The following is a 23,126-nucleotide window of genomic DNA, read 5'->3' as shown; positions in this document are numbered from 1 at the left end:
ATCTTTAACTTCAAAAGAGGAAATTACGACAGCATGAGAACTATGGTTAGAAAACGGCTCAAGAAGGGCAAAGCAGACATCCAAACAGTTGATCAAGCATGTTCTCTACTGAAAAACACCATCACAGAAGCACAGAATCTTCACATACCGAAGATATCCAAAGGAAGGCGAAAAAAGAACAAAGGAGAACCAGCTTGGTTATCCAAAGAGGTGAAAGATGCAGTGAGGGAGAAGAGGAACTCTTTTAAAAAATGGAAACGGGAGAAAACGACGGAAGCCTGGAACTGTCACAAAATCGACCAAAAAAAGTGTCATAAAATGGTAAGAGATGCTAAAAGAGGCTATGAGGAAAAGATAGCGCAAGAAGCCAAAAATTTCAAGCCTTTTTTTAGATATATAAAAGGAAAGAAACCAGCAAGAGAGGCAGTGGGTCCTCTCGACGACCAGGGAAGGAAAGGGTCAATTAAAGAGGACAAACAGGTTGCCGATAAGGAACAGTCCGTTAGTTACAGGAAAAAGCTATAATTTAGGTCTGTCACAGTTCCTTATGTGATAAAAACCAGATCTGTTTCAAAAGCAGTTCTTTTTCACTCTCATCCGAGAGCTAAGTCACAAGAGGTACTTATCAGTTCTTAATTATTATAGAGGTGTGTAGGTAAACCTATGCAAGGGTCTGAGCTCCCTCACATCCAAGCATAGACTAGTAATTAATAGACACCTTTCTTCTTAGTTTTCTTCAGATGATCCCACTATGACAAATCCAGAAACAGAACCTGAATCAATAGCCTTTCTGTGTATAGTCTTATATAGGTCTTGAGAGAGAGGCGCCTTCTGAAGATAAGAACAGAAGAGCAGCTCCTACCTCCTACAGATTTCTTAGGAGATGAGTACTATCCATAGTCAAATGTTCTTGGCTAGAAACACATAGTTCTTGTAACATACTCAGAATGCATCTGGCAGGCAGCAGATAGCAAAGATGATTTTTTCTTTTCTTGCAGACAATGGTTCATGCTTCTTGACATCAGTTTGAGAGGCCTAATCTTAGGTGTGAGGAAGGAATCACCCCTACATGAAAAGAGGGGGAAGACCGAAAGGCAAGGTAGGTGGTGATCTGTCAGTTTTTCTCTAGGGAGAGAGCGGCATCAGCTCTTTCACTGAGGAGAAGCTGGGGATGTCTTTGACTCCGCCAAGTGAGGCTGTGTCAACAACTCCCTTGATCCTCCGCCGCTGGAGTTAGGCTGGTGCACTTTTTCTCAAGTGACTTAGCACCAGTGGACAGCCTTAGAATGGCCCCTCTATGTTGCTGTGTTGAACCAGCTGACAGAATCCCCAGAAAGAGCAGCAGTTGAGAGAGATGAAAGAAAACACAGTTTTCTCAGAACCTGGTGTGTATTTTCTCAAGTGACTTGGCACCAGTGGAGCCTTAGAATGGCCCTTCTATACTGCAACCAGTTTCAACTTAGTTTCCACTCCAAAGTAATCCAACTTATCACTGTTATTTACTCTGGAGATCAGTGACCAGTTCAAACTATTAAGGGTGACCTGCACAGGAGCATTACTCAAGACATTTCCCAGTCAGCTTGAATGACTGATTTTAGGAAGTATGTAAATTCATTGGAATGACTGAGTGTTCAATTATAAGCAAAGATTTCTATTTTAATATCAGTACAGAAGCTGAATATGTAATATCAATTAGTTCTTTAATATCATTTTATACCTTCTCAGTAGGTTCAGAATCTAAGGGCACATAAAGCAATGGGCTCCTTTTACTAAGGTATGCTAGCGTTTTTAGTGCACGCTAAAGATTAGAGCATGTTAACTACGCGCTAAATGAAAAATACTAATGTAAGCTCTATGGAGGCACTAGCGCACCTTAGTAAAACGAGCCCAATATTTATTGATCAAGCTAATTGGTCCTGTTCATAAGCACAATGCTGACTGATTTTATGATAAGAATATAAGAATTGCCATACTGGGCAGATAAAAGGTTAATCAAGGCAAGTATCCTATTTCCAACAGTGGCCATCCCACTTCCCAAGTACCTAGCTAGATCCCAAGATGACAGCTCTGTTCCTTTCTAGCTCATTTAGGGCTACCATCTCCTCCTCGGTGAGGTTCCATGTTGGTTTACTTTTTCTTGCAAATCTCAAGTTGTTCAACATCATGTAAGAAACAGTCATAAAAGGTGAAGTAGTATGGTCAATGTGACCTGTAAGGATCCACTTTGAATTTCTTATGACAACAGATTTTTCTATAGGTAATGTATCAGAGTTGAAGAAACAGTAACAGATCTGTAGTTTCTTCCTAAACTTAAAGAGATCTATTCTTGTCTGAAACAGATCATACTGTGTAGTAGGAACAAAAGATAACCCTTTTTGTACAACATAAATTTGGTGTGAAGTAAGATGTAATGAAAACAAATTAATAATTTGTATTTCATCTACCACATCTTGTATGGTGGGGGCATGTCTCTTCCTTCTCCTCTGGAGAAGGGTTTGTTTGGGGGAAACATCCATTCTCTCATGTTGTCTATTCTCTGTGGATATTCTGTGGTCAAGAGCTGTTCTAAATATGATTAGGAAGGGATACTGGTTAGAGGACATAAGAACATAAGAATTGCCACTGCTAGGTCAGACCAGTGGTCCATTGTGCCCAGCAGTCCGCTCACGCGGCAGCCCTCTGGCCAAAGACCAGCGCCCTAACTGAGATTGGCCCTACCTGCATACGTTCCGGTTCAGCAGGAACTTGTCTAACTTTGTCTTGAATTCCTGGAGGGTGTTTTCCCCTATAACAGCCTCCGGAAGAGCATTCCAGTTTTCTACCACTCTCTGGGTGAAGAAGAACTTCCTTACGTTTGTACGGAATCTATCCCCTTTTAACTTTAGAGAGTGCCCTCTCGTTCTCCCTACCTTGGAGAGGGTGAACAACCTATCCTTATCTACTAAGTCTATTCCCTACAGTACCTTGAATGTTTCGGTCATATCCCCTCTCAATCTCCTCTGTTCGAGGGAGAAGAGGCCCAGTTTCTCTAATCTCTCACTGTACGGCAACTCCTCCAGCCCTTTAACTATTTTAGTCGCTCTTCTCTGGACCCTTTCGAGTAGTACCGTGTCCTTATTCATGTACGGCGACCAGTGCTGGACGCAGTACTCCAGATGAGGGCGTACCATGGCCCGGTACAGCGGCATGATAAACTTCTCCCATCTGTTCGTGATCCCCTTCTTTATCATTCCTAGCATTCTGTTCGCCCTTTTTGCTGCTGCCGCACATTGTGCGGACGGCTTCATCGACTTGTCGATCAGAACTCTCAAGTCTCTTTCCTGGGAGGTCTCTCCAAGTAGCGCCCCAGACATCCTGTATTCGTGCAGATATGCATGGTGTAGTGGGACTGACTGGTGCTGCTGGATGGAAGCCTAAGGGGCTGGATAATGAGAGTATAAGGAACGGGAAGGGAGGAGTCAAGATGGCGGCAGTGTGAAGCTTGCGATTACACCAGCGGTCCGGGACAGTTTCTTTACTTACTCCGTGATGCCTCATTCTAAACGGAAGGGTAGCGTCCGAGCTGAGCCCTCTGTGGCCCGGACATCTACCCCCGTTCAGCGTTCTATCCTGGACTTCGCTGCAGCTTTGTTTGGCCCCGTAACTCCAGGAGGTAGTCTCGGGCTCTCTCCGGCCGGAAGAGCGGCTGGGGATTTCGGGCAGGAGGTTTCTCTCTCCCCTCCGGAGCCTGCTCCGCCCCCGCACCCTGCTCAACTCGCGGCCCAAATGGAGGCTTCCTCTGCGGAAGTGAACGCTGGGGAGACCCCATTTCAGGGGCTCGGAATCGCGAGAGTAGGAGGAGAGCAGGGGGAAGTGAGAGCCAGTATTGTTACTGGCTCTGAAACATCTAAATCGGAGGCGATTACCCTCGAGAAGATTTGGGATTCTCTCGAGAGATTAAACATCCAGGTAGCCAGATCTTCACGTGACTTGACAACTCTTGTAAGTACTGTGGACGCTTTGGGGAAATCCTTGGAGAAAACTAAAGATGAATTTTCAACGGAGATAAAAGAGGTTAAGGACAATGTGGTAAATATTCAAGCTATAACCAATAATTTGATAAAGGAAAGAATAATTTTGAGTAAAAAAATTGAACAAATAGAAAATTACAACCGAAGACTGAATTTGCGTCTTTTGAACTTTCCGAAGGCCTTGGGGGTTACACCTATAGATATGTGGAAAAGGTATTTAATTGAAGTATTAAAGTTTTCCCCTGAACATATACCTCCACTTAACAGAATTTACTATTTGCCGAAAAAGAAAATTGAAGGAACCGACCCAGGTGTAGAGGAACGTTTGACAATAGACGCTTTAAATGTTACTGAACTATTAGAAACTACACTTTCCGAATCTACAGAGAGAGCCACAATGTTCATATCTTTTGTTTTCGAACAAGATATGAATGCAATAATGCGTTTATATTTCCGAAATCCTCAACAAATGTTTCTTGGAAAGAAAGTATGGATTTTTCCAGACGTCACGAGAACAATGCAGGAGCGAAGAAAATTATTCTTAGCAATGAGAGTAGAGACTTTGACCCTTGGAGTGACATTCTTATTAGCATATCCATGCAAATGCTTAATTAAATACCAAGGTGTTAAATATGTCTACAATGCACCAGAACAGCTACGCACCTTTTTAGATTTAAAGAATCTTGCTACCCGGAATGTTTAAGAATAGGAAGAAAAGAGGGGGTTAAAGACTGTTAAGCCTTTCAAGAATATAGTTATTACTTATGTTTGTTATCTCTTCAATATATTCATCTCCTCTCCCTCCAGAGTTAGTGGTCTAAGAAAGAATGAAATTTTCCTGATAGTAGAAATTGTGAGTCTATTTAATTTGTTTCTTTTCTGTTTTACTTGTACAAGAGGAATATTCTTGTGAATTATGTAAAATTTCAATAAATAAATAATAATAATAAAAAAAAGATAATGAGAGTATAAAAGTCATCAGAACCACTGTGGATACATTTTCTACTTTTTCCATAACTAGTATGTTGGATCTTTTGTTACAGTTTTGGCTTTGTGCTCACTTCTGTTCTCAGTCTAGAAACAGATTTTAGCATGCATCTGCATTGTATATATAAACAGGGATTAGTTTTAATGAAAGAAACCTTCCTCCATGATGAAGTTTCAGAATTTCTGAGGCTCCTATGGGGCTTCTAGGCTGTACTGGGGTTCTTCAGAGCTCTTGGGTAGCTTGGGTCACTCCCAGGGTCTGTCCCAGGCAGGCAAGGGTATATTGGGACCTGTTTAAGGATCAATTTTTGTCCCAGGGGTCCTGGGTAGCAGAGTCATGGCAGGCACATCTGCCATGATGGCGTCCCATCAAAGAGTGATGGCCGGATGGGCAGAGACAGCCAGGAAAGGCAGGTATGCAGTTTAGTCCTTGGTCATGTCTGAGCATGTGCAATAGATTGCACATGCTCAGTTTGTATCTAAGTCTCCAGTAGATTGCAATTGAAGCCTGGGCCTTGATTTTGGAGGTATCTAGCCAGGCTTCAACAGAATTCATGTTGTGAGTTGGCAGCCTTGGGAAGCCTTCAGAAGTTGTTCCAGGCTGGTTTTGGTGGCAGGGATCACCTGAAGAGCCAATTGGGATTCCGGTAAGGTAACTTTTGAGTTATATTTGATAGCAGTTTACATGCTAATTTTTGATAGTAGGGGTCCCTTTGGAGAAATTTAAATTTGGCTATTAGGCAGACTAGTAAGGTGTGACGGTCTAGCAAATTTTGGAATAAGCATTTGACGGTTATGACAGTTCTAAACGGTAAATAATAATTTCTTAAGACTTTCTTTGTGGTGACTGGAATTCTGGTGCATTTATGAGTAGTTTTGTGAGAAAAACCTGATGCGTCTGTAAAAACACCTATTTTTAAATTTTAAAAGTGGAGGGATATCTGTATAGTAGTAGCACCATGAATGGAAAGTAATTGGTACTAAAATTGACAAAATGATTTTAAAATTGTTCCTTTCCCATTATAGTCTATGGGACAAAATGGAGATTAGAATCATCAAAACTCAAGATTCCATCATTCTAAGCCAACTGTAGCTTTTTTTAACTCCTGGTTGGTCATGAGAGGGTCAGGTAGTGTAGACTGGTTTCCATTGCCATAGCAACAGACTTTGAGGCATACAGTTCAGTTAGAAGTTATCATAGGAACAGGTGGGATGCTGTTGAAAGAGCTGGCACCTGTTAAGTGATTAAGGGCTCCTTTTACAAAGGTGTACTAAGCGTTTTAGTATACGCTAAGCACATGCTAAACGCTAATTTGTGCATATTAGTCTCAGCTTTAAGAAGCTCTAGAGAATCATTAGTTTAGCGAGTTCCTCATGTGCACAATTCTCTGAAAATTGACCAGGATCTACCACATCTTCAGTCCTATTTACATTTAAAAACATAAGAACATAAGAAGTTGCCACCACTGGGCCAGACCAGAGGTCCATCACGCCCAGCGGTCCGCTCCCGGGGCGGCCCATCAGGTCTGTGACCTGTAAAGTGGTGCTCTGGCCTATCACAACCTCCGGAAGTGCGTTCCATGTGTCCACCACCCTCTGGGTAAAAAAGAACTTCCTCGCATTTGTTCTAAACCTGTCCCCTCTCAATTTGTTTATACAGTCCCGCTCCTAGTGCTTCAAGTTTTATAAATTCATCCACTTTACCTTTGAGTCTCACAATGCCACATTTGTATTTCCTCCTATCATTAATATATATAAAAAAAGTGTCTATTTTTTTTCTTCCATTTGCATTTTTGCTTTCCTGACTACTCGACTATTATCTCTTAACTTTTTCAGGTATTTTTGCCTGTCTTCTTTCTGCAATTTTTTGTAATTTATGAAAGCTAATCTCTTTTTCCTTACCTTCTCAATTACTACTTTTGAGAACCAAAATGTCCTTCTTTTCCTCTTACAATAGTTCTTTTCAGGTTTGGCAATTGCTTTCCTACTTCATCCAGATAACAATTCCTTGTTATAAGTTTCCTCTGGCTTTTTTTTAAAGTTTAGATCCTTCACTTTTGAATGAGCCTTCTCTACATGTGTCTTAATATTAAACCAAATGATGCGAAATGATCACCCACTATAACATCAGAAACACTTTCCCCATTAGTAAGCACTAAGTCTAGCATGACCCCATCCAGCTTGGGTTCCATTACCTGGAACAGCTTTTCCTTATAGAGAATCCAGGATCTCCCTACTTATAGAAGATCCCACATAGGGATATTCCAATCAAAATCTGGTATATTAAAATCTCCTATTAGTAGTACTACAGCATTTACAGCCATATTTTGAATATCTTCAGTTAAATTTCTGTTCACTATATGTATCTGCGAAGGAGGCCTGTATGTCATCCCAATGTAAATATATTCTCCAATCCCTCATTCTAGTTTGATCCACAGTGTTTCTTCTTTATTTTGCAAATCCTGCAATCCTTTAAAATATAATGCCATTTCCACTCCTTTTCTGCTTATCCAGGCTTTCCTGGACAGATTATAGCCCGGCATAACTATATCCTAGTCGTGGCCCTCCATGAACTATGTCTCAGTGATTGCCACTAAATCTAAATCATCCTCTTCCATCACAGTATCTAGATCCAGAACCTTGTTTCTCATACTTTGAGCATTAGTGTGTACTGCTTTCTAGACATTGCCCCCTTCCCTTCTTTGATAGATGCACACCCTTCCTGCTCGGCAGCCCTTGGAAAACCAGCCAGGAAGCCAAAATGCTTTCGACGACACCATCTGTGCAGCCATACATTCATCTCCAGGATGTGATCTTCTCTGCCCTGGCCTTTATCCTCAGTAGGAAGGATCAATGAGAAAACTACCTGTACAGCCCACTGCTTCACCTTCTCTCCCAGTGCCATAAAATCACTGAGGGGTACCTTTCAATATCATTAGTGCCAACATGGATGAGCAGCATAGGATAATAGTCATTAGGCTTGATTAATCTCAGCAAGATCTCCATAACATCTTGAATTGTGGTACCAGGCAGACAGCATACCTCCCAGAACCAAATGTTTGGTCTGCAGATGGACACCTGTATACACCTCAGAAGGGAATCATCTAACGTCACTACCTTTCACCTCCTTGTGGTTACAGATCCAGAAACTTTGGGGATTTCCTATGAGGGGCCTCAAATGCCTGGGATAATCAGAGCCTTAGGCCCCTCCCCAGTGCATCCCAGGATTCACCTGGAATAGGAAGGACCACCATTTTGTAAGAGGCGGGCCTGCCAGTTGGAACGGTTAGGCATCGCTCCAGCCGTACATCGTCAATAAGTTAGGAGAGTTGTCAGGGGACTTGGGCAATGGCAGGAGAGGGCAGTAGTATCGGGGAATAGTGCAATATGGTGGGAGGGAGTAGGCATCTCCTGCTGTGAAGGGGAAGTAATACTAGTGTCAAGGGATTGTGCAAGCACAGCAGTAGAGAGTTGGCATCTCTCCTGCTGATTTTCAATTTTTTTTTTAATATGTGGGTGTATTCAGGGCCACCATCAGGGCAGTACTACCAGTCCTGCATTCAGGGGCCCAGAGCTGACAGGGGGCCCAGGCTCCCCCAGGGTCCTAGGCCACAGTTCTTCAACTGCCGGTCCGCGGACCGCTGTTGGTCTGCAGGAAATTTTTGCCGGTCTGCACAGGGTCGGCAAGATTGACTCTCTTCAATTTCTTGCCTGTCCGCGCAGGGCCAGCAAGATCAACAGCTGAAGTCTGCGCTGGGCCGGCGAGATCTTGGGGAGCCTCCGACAGTGGCTTTCTCCCCTCTCTGCAGCTCTCCTTTACTTCCCAGCACAGCGATTCAGGAAGGCAGCCTCGGGGCTTTTGCTGAGTCGCGGCTGCCTCTGATGATGCAACTTCCTCTTTCCTCAGAGGCGGTGCGACCCAACAAAGGACCCGAGACTGCCTTCCTGAATCGCTGCGCTGGGAAGTAAGGAGAACTGCTGGGAGGGGAGAAAGCCACTATTGGAGTCTGGGAAGCTGCTGGGCAAAGGGAAACAGGGACAGCTGCTACTGGAGAGGGAAAAGGAAAGATGCTGCTGGGCAAGGGAAAAAAAGGGACATCTGCTTCTGGACCTGGAGGGAAGGAGAAGGAGAGATGCTGCTGGGAGGAGAGGAGGGAAAGGAGTCTGGGAAGCTGCTGGGCAAGGGAAAAAAGGGACAGCTGCTACTGGAGAGGGAGAAGGAGAGATGCTGCTGGGAGGGGAGGAAGGGAAGAGAGTTTCTGCTGGACAGGAGGAGGAGGGAAGGGAGAATGAAAATAGGAAGGAAACAGCTGGCAGAGAGATTAGAGGAGGGGAAGGGGAGACACAGGCATGAGAAAGTAGAGAGACTGATGATAGGAAGGGGTCAGCAGAAAAATAAGCAGAGAGGGACAACGATGATAGATCTGGTGTAGGAGAGATAAAAATGAAGAGAGCAGTGAAGCTGGAATGAATCATGTAAAAAGGAGAGAGGGGGCACAAGCTGGATGGAAAGGGGAGAGGGGCATAGAAAGAAGACAGATACCATATGGAAGGGGGAGAGGACAGACAGTGGATGGAAGGGGCAGATGCTGGATTGAAGAGACAGAGAGGGCAGGCGCTGGAAGGAAGAGAGTGAAAAGACGATTGAAAGCAGAAACCAGAGACGACAAAAGATAGAAAAAAATAATTTTATTTCTATTTTGTGATTAGAGCTGGTGTTAGACATAACTGGGGACTGCAAAACCCAGGCAGTGCTTCTTTAGGTTCCAGCTGGCTTAGGGCGCTCTTTAACCAGGGGGCAGTTGCCCTAGTTGCACTTTCCTAAAACTATTCCTGTCATGTGTGACTGCAGTATTCTATTAGCATGATATTTCTGTGTAGCATTCTGTAATAATTTGGCTTGTTCTGTTTTCTTGATAGTAGAGGGGATATATGTGAAGGGGAGGGGAGACAGGGGTTTTGTTGATCCTTGCTCTGAATTATTTGTATTTATAAAATGACAATTGTACAGAATATTGTTTCTTTTTATACTTTAATAAAATACATTCAATATAAAATCATAACTGAGGCTTGTGTGGATGGGATCAGATGATTTGCGGGGACCGAGCTCGCAGAGATGGGGCGGAAAAGGGGGTTTTAAATTTTAGTCCTAGTAATTTGCCGGTCCACAAAAAATTCCTTTTTTTCTGCTGGTCCACGGGTGTAAAAAGGTTGAAGAACACTGTCCTAGGCCACCATAGCACAAATTCCTGTATTATGCTTCTGCTGTGCACAACAATAAACAATAAACACTGCTGTCATACTTTTTTTTGTCCCCTGCCGATTTCCTGATAGCACCCGCCCGGACAAAAGTGGATCCGTCTACCTGGCCCGAGGCCGCAGCTGGCGATATACTAGGTGCGTGCCTCTCGTCTCCTGACTCCTTCACCAAGGCCCGCCCTATCTCCACTCCGATTGTCTTGGGCTTAGGGTGCCTAGCCAATCAGGAGACACATCACTTGCCTGCCACTGAATCTGCGAGAGCGGGTTGGCCGGATGACGTCACCACGTCTCTAGGAGGACAGGACGAGAGGAGCAGCACGAGGAGCTGCAGAACTAGTAAGGCAGTGATCAATTTAAACATGCACCTTTCTTCCTCCATCCCATGCACCTTTCTTCCTCCATCCCATAACACACACAGCCTGGTGGTGATGATTATCAGATTGATTCATGAATATATAATGATGTTATGAGTGTGCACCTCTTCCTTCCCATCCTCCTTAGCATGTCACATACAGCATGTTACATTACACAGACTTTGTGTAATGTAACATGCTGTATGTGACATGCTGAGGAGGATGGGAAGGAAGAGGTGCACACTCATAACATCATTATATATTCATCCATAGCTGCATGTTAATGATGTGCTCATATGCACTTATTTATCATCATAACATATACATCATCATTAACATGCAGCTGTGGATGTGTAAGGACAGGCTGAGGAGGATGGATGGGAAGGAAGGAAGGTGCACATATCAACATATCATACATTTTTAACATGCATGATGCAGCTATAGGCAAGCTGAGGAGGATGGGATCATACAGATGTGTATGTTCAGATATCCGCTCAGATGTGTAGTTTTTTCTGATATATTTATTAAGCTTACAGTATTTATAAAAACACATTTAATACTTGTTACAAAAAATATTGTGCAATTGTGATCTACTTCTGGCCTACAAAGGTCAAAAGAAATCCTTAACTGAGATTTTACATTCAAAAGTGAATTATAGTTACTAGTACTATTATTTATTAGTTATTTATTATGCATATGTTTGTTAGTTTGTTATTAGTTCAGTATTAGACATATGTTAGTTTAGAATAGATAGGTATAGATTAGTTTAGTTTAGGTTAGGTTAGGGCCCTGCTGAAAGAGTCTACCTTGACGTGGTTGCAGGCTTACAAATCTTTTGGTCAAAGAGTGCGGCGACAGAGAAAAGTATGTGTATATTCGGCCCATGGAAGAAGGGGGGGTCGGGGGGGAAGGTGTGCATGGGGGGCCCAATAGGATTGCACAGTAAGGGGCCCAGAAATTTCTGATGGCGGCCCTGGGTGTATTCTCCAGATGTACTGATCACTTCCACCAGTGACTCATTTCATGTAAATTTAGTGAGCCTATGTAAACATCCACAAACCTCATTTGCATGCGGGGTCTTTTGAGAATGACTCACCATTTTGAACTCATTACAATAGCGACCTCATTAGCAGCCCATCGGATTTTGCCATTAAAGTTTGAAACTCTTCTCTTCAGTTTCTTCATTATATAAAAGTAAGGATGGGAAAGGAACATACAAGTATGATATGGAGAGGACATTGGAGATAAAAGAGTGGAAAAGGAAGAAAGAAATATTGGCAAAGCTGAGACATGAAACAATAGAAACATAGAAAGATGACGGCAGATAAGGGCTACAGCCCATCAAGTCTGCCCATACCATTGACCCCCTTTTAAGTCTACTGGACCTTTAACTCTACTGACCTGCTCTATTAAGTCTATATCCTAGTGACCCTATTCATTGGTATGATCCTCGCAGTGATCCCACATTGGTATCCCATTTATTCTTGAAGTCTGGGATACTGCGGGCCTCGATCACCTGTACTGGAAGCTTGTTCCAATGCTCTATCACTCGTTCCGTGAAGAAGTACTTCCTGACGTCTCCTCGAAACTTCCCTCCCCTGAGTTTGAGCGGATGTCCTCTTGTGTTCGAGGGTCCTTTGAGAAGAAAGATATCATCTTCCACCTCGACCCATCCCGTGATGTACTTAAATGTCTCAATCATGTCTCCCCTCTCTCTACGCTCCTCGAGAGTATAGAACTGTAATTTGTTCAGTTTTTCTTTGTACGAGAGACCCTTTAGCCCCGAGACTATCCTGGTGGCCATCCGCTGAACCGACTCAATTCTGAGCACATCTTTACGGTAATGTGGCCTCCAAAATTGCACACAGTATTCTAGATGAGGTCTCACCATGGCTCTGTATAATGGCATCATGACCTCAGGCTTCCTGTTGACGAAACTTCTCTTGATACAACCCATCATCTGCCGTGCCTTAGATGAAGCCTTCTCCACTTGAGTAGCAGTTTTCATGTCTGCACTGATGATCACTCCCAAGTCTTGTTCTGCCGTAGTCTTGGTCAAAGTTTCTCCATTCAAGGTGTAAGTTCTGCAAGGATTTCCATTTCCGAGATGCATGACCTTACATTTCTTGGCATTGAAGCCCAGCTGCCAGACAGAGGACCAACTTTCTAAAGTACGGAGGTCCTGTTCCATAGTATCCTGCAGATTGTAGCCGTTTATGATATTGCATAGTTTGGCGTCATCAGCGAATAAGGTTACCTTACCTTGAAGCCCTTGAGTCAAATCCCTAATGAATATGTTGAAGAGGAGTGGACCCAGGACTGAGCCCTGAGGCACTCCGCTGGTCACTTCCGATGTTTTGGAGAGGGTACCATTAACCATCACCCTCTGAAGTCTGCCACTTAGCCAATCTTTAACCCTTGCAGTTAGTGTTACTCCTAACCCCATCTATTCCATCTTGTTCAGCAGTCTGCGGTGTGGGACGCTGTCAAAAGCCTTGCTGAAGTCAAGGTATACGACGTCTAAGGACTCTCCCAAGTCCAGCCTTCTTGTTACCCAGTCAAAGAAGCTGATAAGATTAGACTGGCAGGACCTACCCTTGGTGAATCCATGTTGACTGGGGTCCCGGAGATTCCCCTCATTCAAGACCGTATCTAATTTATGCTTAATTAGTGTTTCCATGAGTTTACTCACTATTGAAGTGAGACTCACCGATCTATAGTTTGCAGCCTCAGCCTTGCAACTCTTTTTATGCAGAGGAATGACGTTGGCTGTTTTCCAGTCCAACGGAACTTTCCCCGTGCTTAGTGAGAGATTGAAGAGCACGGCCAACGGTTCCGCCAGAACATCTCTCAATTCTCTAAGCACTCTTGGGTGTAAATTGTCCGGTCCCATGGCCTTGTTCTCCTTGAGCCTTGTCAGCTCACTGTAGACGTCTTCAGGTGTGAACTCAAAATTCTGAAACGGGTCTTCCGCAATTTGTTTTGCCTTCAACTGTGGTCCGTGTCCCGGTGCCTCACAGGTGAAGACTGAGCAGAAATATTTAGTATTTTGGCTTTTTCAGAATCCGCCACTGTGTAGTTTCCGTCCGGTCTTCTAAGTCGTACTATGCCATCTGTGTTCCTTTTCCTATCACTAATATACCTGAAGAAAGATTTGTCCCCTTTTTTAATGTTTTTTGCCAAAGTTTCTTCCACTCGAAGTTTGGCCTCCCTAACTGCTGTTTTGACCGCTGCAGACCTGGTCTTATATTCTACTTTAGTTTCCCTTCTCTGCGTATGTTTGTAGGAAAGAAATGCTGTTTTCTTCTCCTTAATGAGGTGCGAGATCTCCTCAGTGAACCATTGGGGTTTATTGTTTCTTTGCCGTTTGTCTACCGATTTTATGTAGCGATTAGTAGCTTCGTGTATGGATGATTTCAGGTACGACCACATAGCTTCCACATTACCGGTCTCTGCTTGGTCCTGCAGCGTCTGATGGACGAAATCTCCCATGCGTGTGAAGTCGGTGCCCCGGAAATTAAGTACCTTTGTTTTTGTGATTGATTTAGGGAATCCTTTCCTAAGGTTGAACCATACCATGTTATGGTCGCTGGAGGCTAGCGTATCTCCTACCGAGACCTCTGAGACGCTTTCCCCGTTGGTGAGTACCAGGTCAAGGATCGCCTGGGCCCTAGTGAAGAAGTAATAAGAAGTGCTAATGTGTGGAGGAGACATGAAAATTGACTAAGAGAGATAAAGAGAGTGAAGGAGAAAGGAGGAGAATGAGAGAGGTCAAGTACCTGATGGAGGTAGTGTTCCATTACGGCTTCCAAAACTTACAGGATGTCAGTATTCAGTCAGCATGATAACTGGATTAAGTTAAAACATTGCACTGATGTTCAATCTAATCCATAGAGTTAACACCAATATCCATAGAATCTCAATGACTTTATGGGCTCTTTTTACTAAGGTGCACTAGCGTTTTTAGCGTGCACTAAGGATTAGCACGCTCAAACCATGTGCTAAATGAAAAATACTAACGCTAGCTCTATGGAGGCGTTAGCGTTTAGCGAGTGCGGCATTGTTGTGCGCACTAAGCATGCGCTAAAACCGCTAGCGTACCTTAGTAAAAGGAGCCTTATATGTTTAGCTTATATCTGCTAAATAACTCTATATCAAGCAGATTTATTTTATTTTTTATTTTAAAGTGTCATGGTTACATACTAAATACACACTGCATATGTCTTTCAATTCTTTGAAATGATAAATAATAGTAGTGTAGAGTTGGAGATAATGAAGGTGGGCTGCAGACTAGTACAAAGGCTTTATTGGGTGATAGATTGCCTAGAAAGGGGGCAGAATAAACTGTTCTGGAGAGATAATGTAGGGTTATGAAATGGTTAACTGTTGTTTAAAATATTGCTCTGGTCTACATAGCTGAAAAGAGTGTACAATCTATTGACTTCATCTGCCTAAAATGTATGTCCCTACCTTACCACATTGTAAGCTAAATAGATAAGAGTTTGAGCCATGATGTACCCTGCCCTTCTGTACATTTAACTGTAAGAGTTAGATAAGTGTCCTGCTAGTGACCTGCTGGTGTGAGCTTGGAACCAATGAGTGTTGGGAGGGGTAACACGTGAAGGGCTTTTTCTGGAATTCAGTTGTATAGCCAGAGAAGTGAATGGGTGTCTCTGTGACTTCCTGGTTTCGGCACTTCTGAGCCAGCTTGGAGCTCAGGGGTCCAGCACGCATGCTGTGAATAAACTCTTGTACTTTCTTCACGCCTCTGACTTTGTGTGTCCAAGTGACCTTTCAATACTTGAAAGGATTGTGCTCTGATTGGAATCTGAGAAAGTATCCAAGGCAGCATGGCCACAATAACTGTGCAGACCAAATGAACTTTCATGATATTATCAACATATTATATTGTTATGTTATTAAACTATATCCCACACAAGCATTGCAAGTAAATTAAAATTTGATTCTATTTTAATGAATGCACATGATCCATAAGGTTATATTTAAAAGAAACAACCTATATTTCAAAATAAATGCAGATGTCAGGAGCAGATATCCCTTAAGGCTGAGCAGCAGGAGCCAACAGAGACCACATGGTATCCTCACAGGTGTTGATAATCTAGAAATAGAGTGATCACCTCAATATCATGGTCTTTCCTCATTCGCCTTCTGTGTAAAAGCACAGGTGTTCTTCAGTCCAGTTTAACACTTCCCCCCCTCTTTTACAAAGGTGCGTTAAGCTTTTTAGCTCACGCTAAACGCTAATGGGCATGTTAGTGGTTAGCGCATGCGTTTATTTAGCGTGTGCTAAATCCGCGCTAAAACGCTTAGTATACCTTTGTAAAAGAGGGCCTTAATCATTTCTTCCCATCATTCAACTATTCAATTCAATAGCACCATCTAGAACTCTACATCATCCTAGCTCAATGATCAAGTGCAAAAACTGGAGTGATTAGTGACGGCATCATCACAGAAGAAACTTTCACAGCCTTAATTAATGATGGAAGCTCGTCTGGTCCTAACTTTATTGATGCTTTGTGACATCCTGTGGAATATGGCTGCAGGTCAGTGTATACTTAGAAACTACCCACCAATACAACCTCTGCCAGGATACCATAGAGGTGGGGACGTCGTGATTGGGGGACTTGTAACTGTGACAAATTTTTATCCAAATGTTGGTGCCTCCTTCACCACTCCTCCCTCATTTGAAGGAACTGGCTAGTAAGTAGCATCATGGCTTAACTCCTTATCTGAGATATGCTTTGGGCTTTTACATTAGATGGTTACTTCCTGACGTGCAGATATAACAAACACATGTTAGAGGGATCTTTGGATGTGGAAGTTCAGCTTGAAGTATTACCTCCAACCACTGTATTTGAGAAGCTATGAAGTGAATCACAATCTGTCAGTTCTAGGTTGACAGTGAAATACTGCAAATAAATTACTCATTATTACAAGACAGCAATATTAGAATAGTATGCCATGGGTTGGAATTTTAATAGTCAGAAAATGTTTTTCTGTTGTTTACTGTGTCATTTAATGGAATTTAAGTTTTATACTGGGTTATTTTCTGGTTATGGTGTAAGTTTCTGTTAACAGAGTGCACTCTGGAAAATGTGGAAAATGGCTCATTATTACATAAAGAGGGAAAACTCTTCTAGGTTTACAAATGTATACTAGTTTGCATATATGTAGATTGGTTCATACATACATGGTGGTTCCACTATAAGGATATCATGGACATCATTTTGACATAGTTTGCACAATTAGAATATAACAATAGCCTTACTGGGTCAGCCCAATGGTCCATCAAGCTCAGTAGCTCGTTCTCACGGTGGCCAATCCAGGTCACTACCCAACGAGTAGCAAAATTTCATGCTACCGATCCAAGGCAAGCAGTGGCTTCCCCCATGTCTTTCTCAATAACAGGCTATGGACTTTTCCTCCAGGAATTTGTCCAAACCTTTCTTAAAACTAGTTATGCTCTCCACTCTTACCACAACCTCTGGCAATGCGGTCCAGACCTTATCTATTCTACGAGTGAAAAATTTTCCTCCTATTGGTTTTAAAAGTATTTCCCTGTAACTTCATCGAGTCTTTTTCGTTTTTGATGGAGTGAAAAATTGATCCACTTGTACCCATACTCCACTAAGGATTTTGTAGACTTCAATCATATCTTTCTCATTAAATGAAAAAAATTGCATTTTGTGTGTGTGTGTGTGTGTGTGAGTGTATGATGGGGGGGGGGGGGGGGGTGGTTGGGTTCTGCTGACTTTCATTTGGTAGTTACATGTAATGACATAGAATAGGTTGTTGACACTCCTTGTACTTCCCCTCACCTGCCCATTTTTGCGATGGTTGGTAATGGCTGATATTTAGTGGCATTGCCCAGATAAGTGCTGAAGAATATCGGTGGATGAGTGGACCTAAACAAATTAATACCCCCTTTTATTAAACTGCGCTAGCAGTTTTAAGCGTTGGGAGCTGCGCTGAATGTTCCGTGCTCCTCCTGACGCTCACAGAGTTCCTATGAGCGTCGGGAGCAGCACGAGGCATTCAGCTCGGCTCCCCGCACTAATAATTACTAACAGAGTATAATAAAAGGAGGCCTAAGTGGGCATGAGCTTCTTGAGTCCATTTAAATCACTCTGAATGATTTTTTTTCCATGCAAATGGTGCTTACATTTAGCTGTTAAAATTATAGGATTGGGGAAATTTTGTGATTTTAGATTTCACTGGCTATCCATGCATACCCTTCAGCATTAAGTTGCAGATGTAATAAAATGTGTTACAGTGACGCACTGAGCTCTAGCTTACAACATTCTAATGCATGAATAGAAAAGAACTTCCCATTCAATAAATTAATGGTATGAAAACTACAATTGTATTAAAAGTGTGCAATGAAAGAAAAATAGTGTACACTACCGATTATAGCATCAGGAGTGTGTGTCTCCCTTTCTCTCAGTTATTATTTTTCTAGATGGGGCAGACAAAGAAAATTCCATTTTCCATCTTTCTGCATCATATAATTAATTCTGAATTTAAATCACCTTTCAGTGGAGGTGGAGAATGCAACACTTTCTGCAGAGGCTGGATAACTTTTATGAATGTATTTGCAAAAGTTTACAAAGCTCAAAAATGCAGATGGTTCTGTAGTTGTAAATTCTTGGATGCTAATCCTTCTGTGAGAAAACTCAATATGGAGTAATGTGAGTAGAGGAAGGAGTGATATTCAAATGATACTGCAAATGAGTTTAGGGCTGCCAGTCTATCCTTTTCTGCTTCCTTTCTGTTTTATTTTCGTCTCCCTTCTCCCACTTCTGGTACTTCCTCCCCTCTCTTCTCCTACCTCATCTTCTAACTTTTCCTCTTTACCTTCTCCCTTCTCCTATGCTTTAATTTCCCTCTTTTCTCTTATCACAACTCCTCTTTGAATCCTTTGTTCTCACTTATCTTTTATACTACTTCTTTTTTCTCCTCTCTGCCTTCTCTTCTTTCTGCTCTCTTTTTGCCTTTTCTGTCTCTTATTGTCCGAGATGCATTTTCATCTATGATAAATGTGAATTTCCTCTAACATTTCCAGCTGTTCCACCTTGGTTCTGGTCTTATTTTATTAATAGTAGTGACAAACCTCCACTAGCACTTTCAGACTTTACTGACTCTTGCCTAGAGTTCAGCAGTTAGTTTCTCTGTTGGATTAGATGCATATAGATTGGAAGAGAACAGAGGTGCTAGAGTCCAGTGAGTAAGACTATATCCATATGGGTAGGATATGCATTTACCTGCTATGGCCTGAGAATATGGCATGTATGAAGGTTAAAGAAATCTGACACACACTTTTCTATCATATTATCAAACAAATATAAAGCTTGTGACTAGTACTATTTCAAACCCTTATCCTAATCAAATCCTATTTTACTTTTCTCTATCATATTCTATATTTTCTGTATCTTATTCATTGATTCTAATTTCATATTATCTGTCATTCATTGTCTTTACAGTCCTGTATCCTTGAACTATTACAACTTTCTGGCTTTTGTGTCTGCGGTGGAAGAGATTAACGAAAGCTCAGAGCTCTTACCCAACCTCACACTGGGATTCCACATTTATGAACCTTACAACAATTTATTATTAATGTATAGAGCTGCTATACATATATTTTCAGGAATGGAAAGTGGGATCCCAAACTTCAGCTGCAAGACATCTGGCCCATTGGCTGCTGTCATTGAAGGTCTTCCAGCTGAGCATTCGAGCGAGTTTTCCAGCCTTTCCAGGATATACCAGTACCCACAGGTCAGGGAAGATCTTAATTTTATTCCATATCCTCTTCTACATCCCCTTCTCAAAGAAATTAGTGTTCAGCTACTTCAAACCAAATTATTAACCACACACAGTTAACAATGAGAAACTGCAGATTTGAAATTCTGATTTAGAATCAAAAGTTGTAAAGAAATAATGCATGAAATAATGCAGTATAGAAAAGACCATTTCAAAAGCTAATCTAACTCAGAACAAGAAAAGAAAAAATTATTGTCAAAATAAAGGCCCTCTTTTACAAAGGCACTAGGGTTTTAGAGCGGATTTAGCACACGCTAAATCAACACATGCGCTAACCACTAACGCGTCCATAGGATAACAGCCACGCATTAGCGTATAGCAAGTGCTAATAAGATGAGCGCACCTTTGTAAAAGGGGGTGTAAGTCTCAAGTCCAAGTACGGAGAGAAGTGAAAACACTCATTATCAATTTAAGAAAAATATACAATAAATTATAAGAGGTAAACCTACCCCTTAACTTTTGAGCCTTGATCTCATTCCATTAAGAAGCTCATTTTTAAAAAAGAAAAACATCCGTAAAATGACAAAGTTGCAGATGGACGCTTTTCTCACCAAACCTTCCAAATTGCTGTTTGTCTGCAATGCACCTAAATCTCAAGGGGGTGTGTTAGAGGCATGTCTTGGTGGGACTAGACAGGCTTATGAGTTATGTATTTCTGCAATAATTACGAAAGCAAAAGATCGACTCTTGATGTTTCACATAATTAAAAGACTAACGAAAACAAAAACACCGTGGAGAAGGTGATGTTCAAGATGTAGGCTTTATTGAAAGTTCAGTCAGATAATCCACATGACAAGATACCTAGAACCCAAGTTCTTTGGGATTATGGACCCAACATGGGCAGGGGAGGGCTTCAATGGCTGGGAGGGTGTAGATGGGCTGGAGTAAGTCTTAACAGAGATTTCGGCAGTTGGAACCCAAGCACAGTACCGGGTAAAGCTTTGGATTCTCGCCCAGAAATAGCTAAGAAGAAAAAAAAAAAAAAAATTTTAAATTGAATCAGGTTGGGCAGACTGGATGGACCATTCGGGTCTTTATCTGCCATCATCTACTATGTTACTATGTTACTATGTTACTATGTGTTTTGACAAAACCTGTCTTCCTCAGGGGATCCTGCGCAGAGTTTTTATTCAGGACTGGCTTTAGTATTTGATCCTTGTGTTTTTTTGCATTAGGACCATCAGGGACCCTGGGGAAGACAGTTTTTGTCAAAACACAGACCGTGTGGATCCATAGTCCCCAACAACCTGGGTCCTATATATCTTGTCATGTGGATTATCAGACTGAACTTTCAATAAAGCCTGCATCTTAAACACCGTCTCCACAGTGTTTTTGTTTTCGTTTCTTCAATAATTGAACATTATAGAGTAAGTCCAGGCACAATTTGGATGTTTGAGGCTTGACCTGTTTTCCTAACAAAAAAGTTCCAAAAAGGTGCTCACACTCACCAGATGATCACTGAAGGGATGAAGGCATGACTCCACCTTTATCCTCTAGTGGTCATTGATCCCTACCTGTCCTAAAAGTTCCTGGAGTATCCTGGCAGGTGGTGTAGTAAAATCAGAACCTTGGTCCAACCCCTGTGGAGTACCGCAAGGATCCCCACTATCCCCCACTCTATTCAACCTATATACTGTCTTCCTCCGAACATACCTAGACAAACTAGGCATATCCTCCTTACAGTTATGCAGACAACATCACCAACCTCATACCTTTTGATCAACCAAAATCCACCATAACAGATACACTACCCTGAACTCTGGAAACAGTAGCGTACTGGATGGAAGACCACAAACTGAAACTCAACCCAGACAAAACAAAATTCATCCTCCTCGAAAATAACAAAACCCCAACTATAACCAACATAGAAATCAGCTTGACCAAATACCCCATCCAAACCACCTAAAAATACTAGGCATGACAATAGACAGATGCTGTACCATGCAACCAGAAATAAATAAAACAATACAGAAATCCTTCCCCGTTATGAGAAACCTAAGACAAGTCCGTAAATTCTTTGAAAGACCACAATTTCAGTTCATAGTACAATCCCTTATCCTGGGTATACTTGACTATTGCAACATCCTCTACCTCCCCTACCCTGCAAAAATGACAAAACAACTACAAAAATTCAAAATACTGCCCTAAAACTCATCTACTCTTTAAGGAAACACAACCACATTACTGAAGCATTCATCAACTCACACTGGCTCCCAATCCAAGAAAGAATATTATTCAAATTCTACTGCATACTATTTAAATATATAAATGGAGACAGTCCAATTTACCTAAACAACAGACTCATCCATAATACCTCAACCAGACATAGAAAAACTCACAACCCATTCATACACCCACCAATCAAAGAAATGAAATGGAAAAAAAATCTACGACGGTCTCTTGGCCACGCAAGCAGCAAAACTGGATAGCCTGATCTCCAAGCTACTGATAACAACCTCAGACTACAAGTTATTCAGAAATAAAATAAAAACCATACTCTTCAAGAAATCCCTGAATAAGTCTTAACATCACAAATTCCTCCTTCCTCCTCTCTTCCTCCCAACCCTCCAAAACTACCTGCCCTATTCCTCACCTTCTCTAGTCATGTCCACTGATCTCCTTCTATAACAGACCAATCATAATTCTTTTGTAATCTGCCTTGAACCGCAAGGTAATGGCGGAATAGAAATCTCTAATGTAATGTAATGTAATGTATAGATATGCACTTAGGACAAGACCATCTGAGAAATGGCCATTGTTGAAACAAAAAGATGGATGCTTTGTTGTTTTGAAAATGGTCATGTTCACTGCTTGGTTTTGTGTATGTTCCATAAAATATCTAAACTCAGATTTAGATGTCATATCGAAAATGTCTTTCCACATAACACTTGTGACAAACTTACTTCATTCCCAAGATTTGCCACAGGGAAATGTAGGAAAGTATACAAACCCCAGTGCAGAAGTGCTCACCAGGTCAGTGCCCAAGACAATAAGTTAGCTGACTACCCCGTGAGTAAAGATGAAGAAATGGAAATAGAACAGGAAAGCTTAGACTTACTTGAAGCAGTCCCAAAGCCAGGCAGGAAGGATCTGCCTTGCTATTGTCCAGTGCCTGTAAGGCAGAATGCTCACAAGCAGTTTCCCCTCAGAGAAACGGCATGGGCTGAGAAAGGAATTCCCTTCCTCCATTCAAAGCCAATGGGGAGTGGATCTCTCCCTCAGCTTAAAGCCAGGCTTGTCAGAGAGCAAAGTGGAGGAGAACGAGGTTTGGCAGAAAGAGTAGGGCGAGAGCAGAGGCAGGAAGTGCAGAAGGGGGCTGAGCTTGCCTCAGACCCTGCAGGGCAGTTCATCAGCACAGACTGGAAGATGACTGAGGAACAGACTAGTAATTTGGCACAGTGATTCTATGGCTGGTGGCCAAATAAAAGTTTATGTTTTGCAACAAGGCCATTCTGACAAATGTGATTTCTTCAAAGCCCTTGGGAGTAAGCTTAGTTAGGCATTTGCCTAGTGGTGGCCACCTTTAAAGTCAGATAATCTAATTCTAAAGGGACCACGCCAGTAGCAAACATCGTGTCACTACCCGCCAGCTCAAGGTGTCCGCAGAGAGCACGGGTGTGACACACTGTAAATGAGAAAGATAAAAATAAATAAATAATTCTTTTCTTCTGATGTT

At 42.1% G+C, this 23,126-nt stretch overlaps 1 protein-coding gene across 1 annotated transcript in view; it reads left to right on the top strand.

The window, feature by feature from the left end:
• Positions 1-23,126, top strand: part of LOC117346012 (vomeronasal type-2 receptor 26-like) — a 79,927-nt gene that overhangs the window by 5,046 nt on the left and 51,755 nt on the right. Inside the window, exon 2 of the mRNA XM_033915209.1 lies at positions 999-1,099. Coding sequence (XP_033771100.1) covers positions 1,070-1,099 — 30 coding nt within the window. The 5' untranslated portion in view covers positions 999-1,069. The remainder of the gene's footprint in view (positions 1-998; positions 1,100-23,126) is intronic.

This window comes from Geotrypetes seraphini, chromosome 12 (genome assembly GCF_902459505.1).
Source record: "Geotrypetes seraphini chromosome 12, aGeoSer1.1, whole genome shotgun sequence".
NCBI lineage: Eukaryota > Metazoa > Chordata > Amphibia > Gymnophiona > Dermophiidae > Geotrypetes > Geotrypetes seraphini.
The sequence above is the reverse complement of the archived record's forward strand: the minus strand, read 5'-3'. Positions and strand labels throughout refer to the sequence as shown.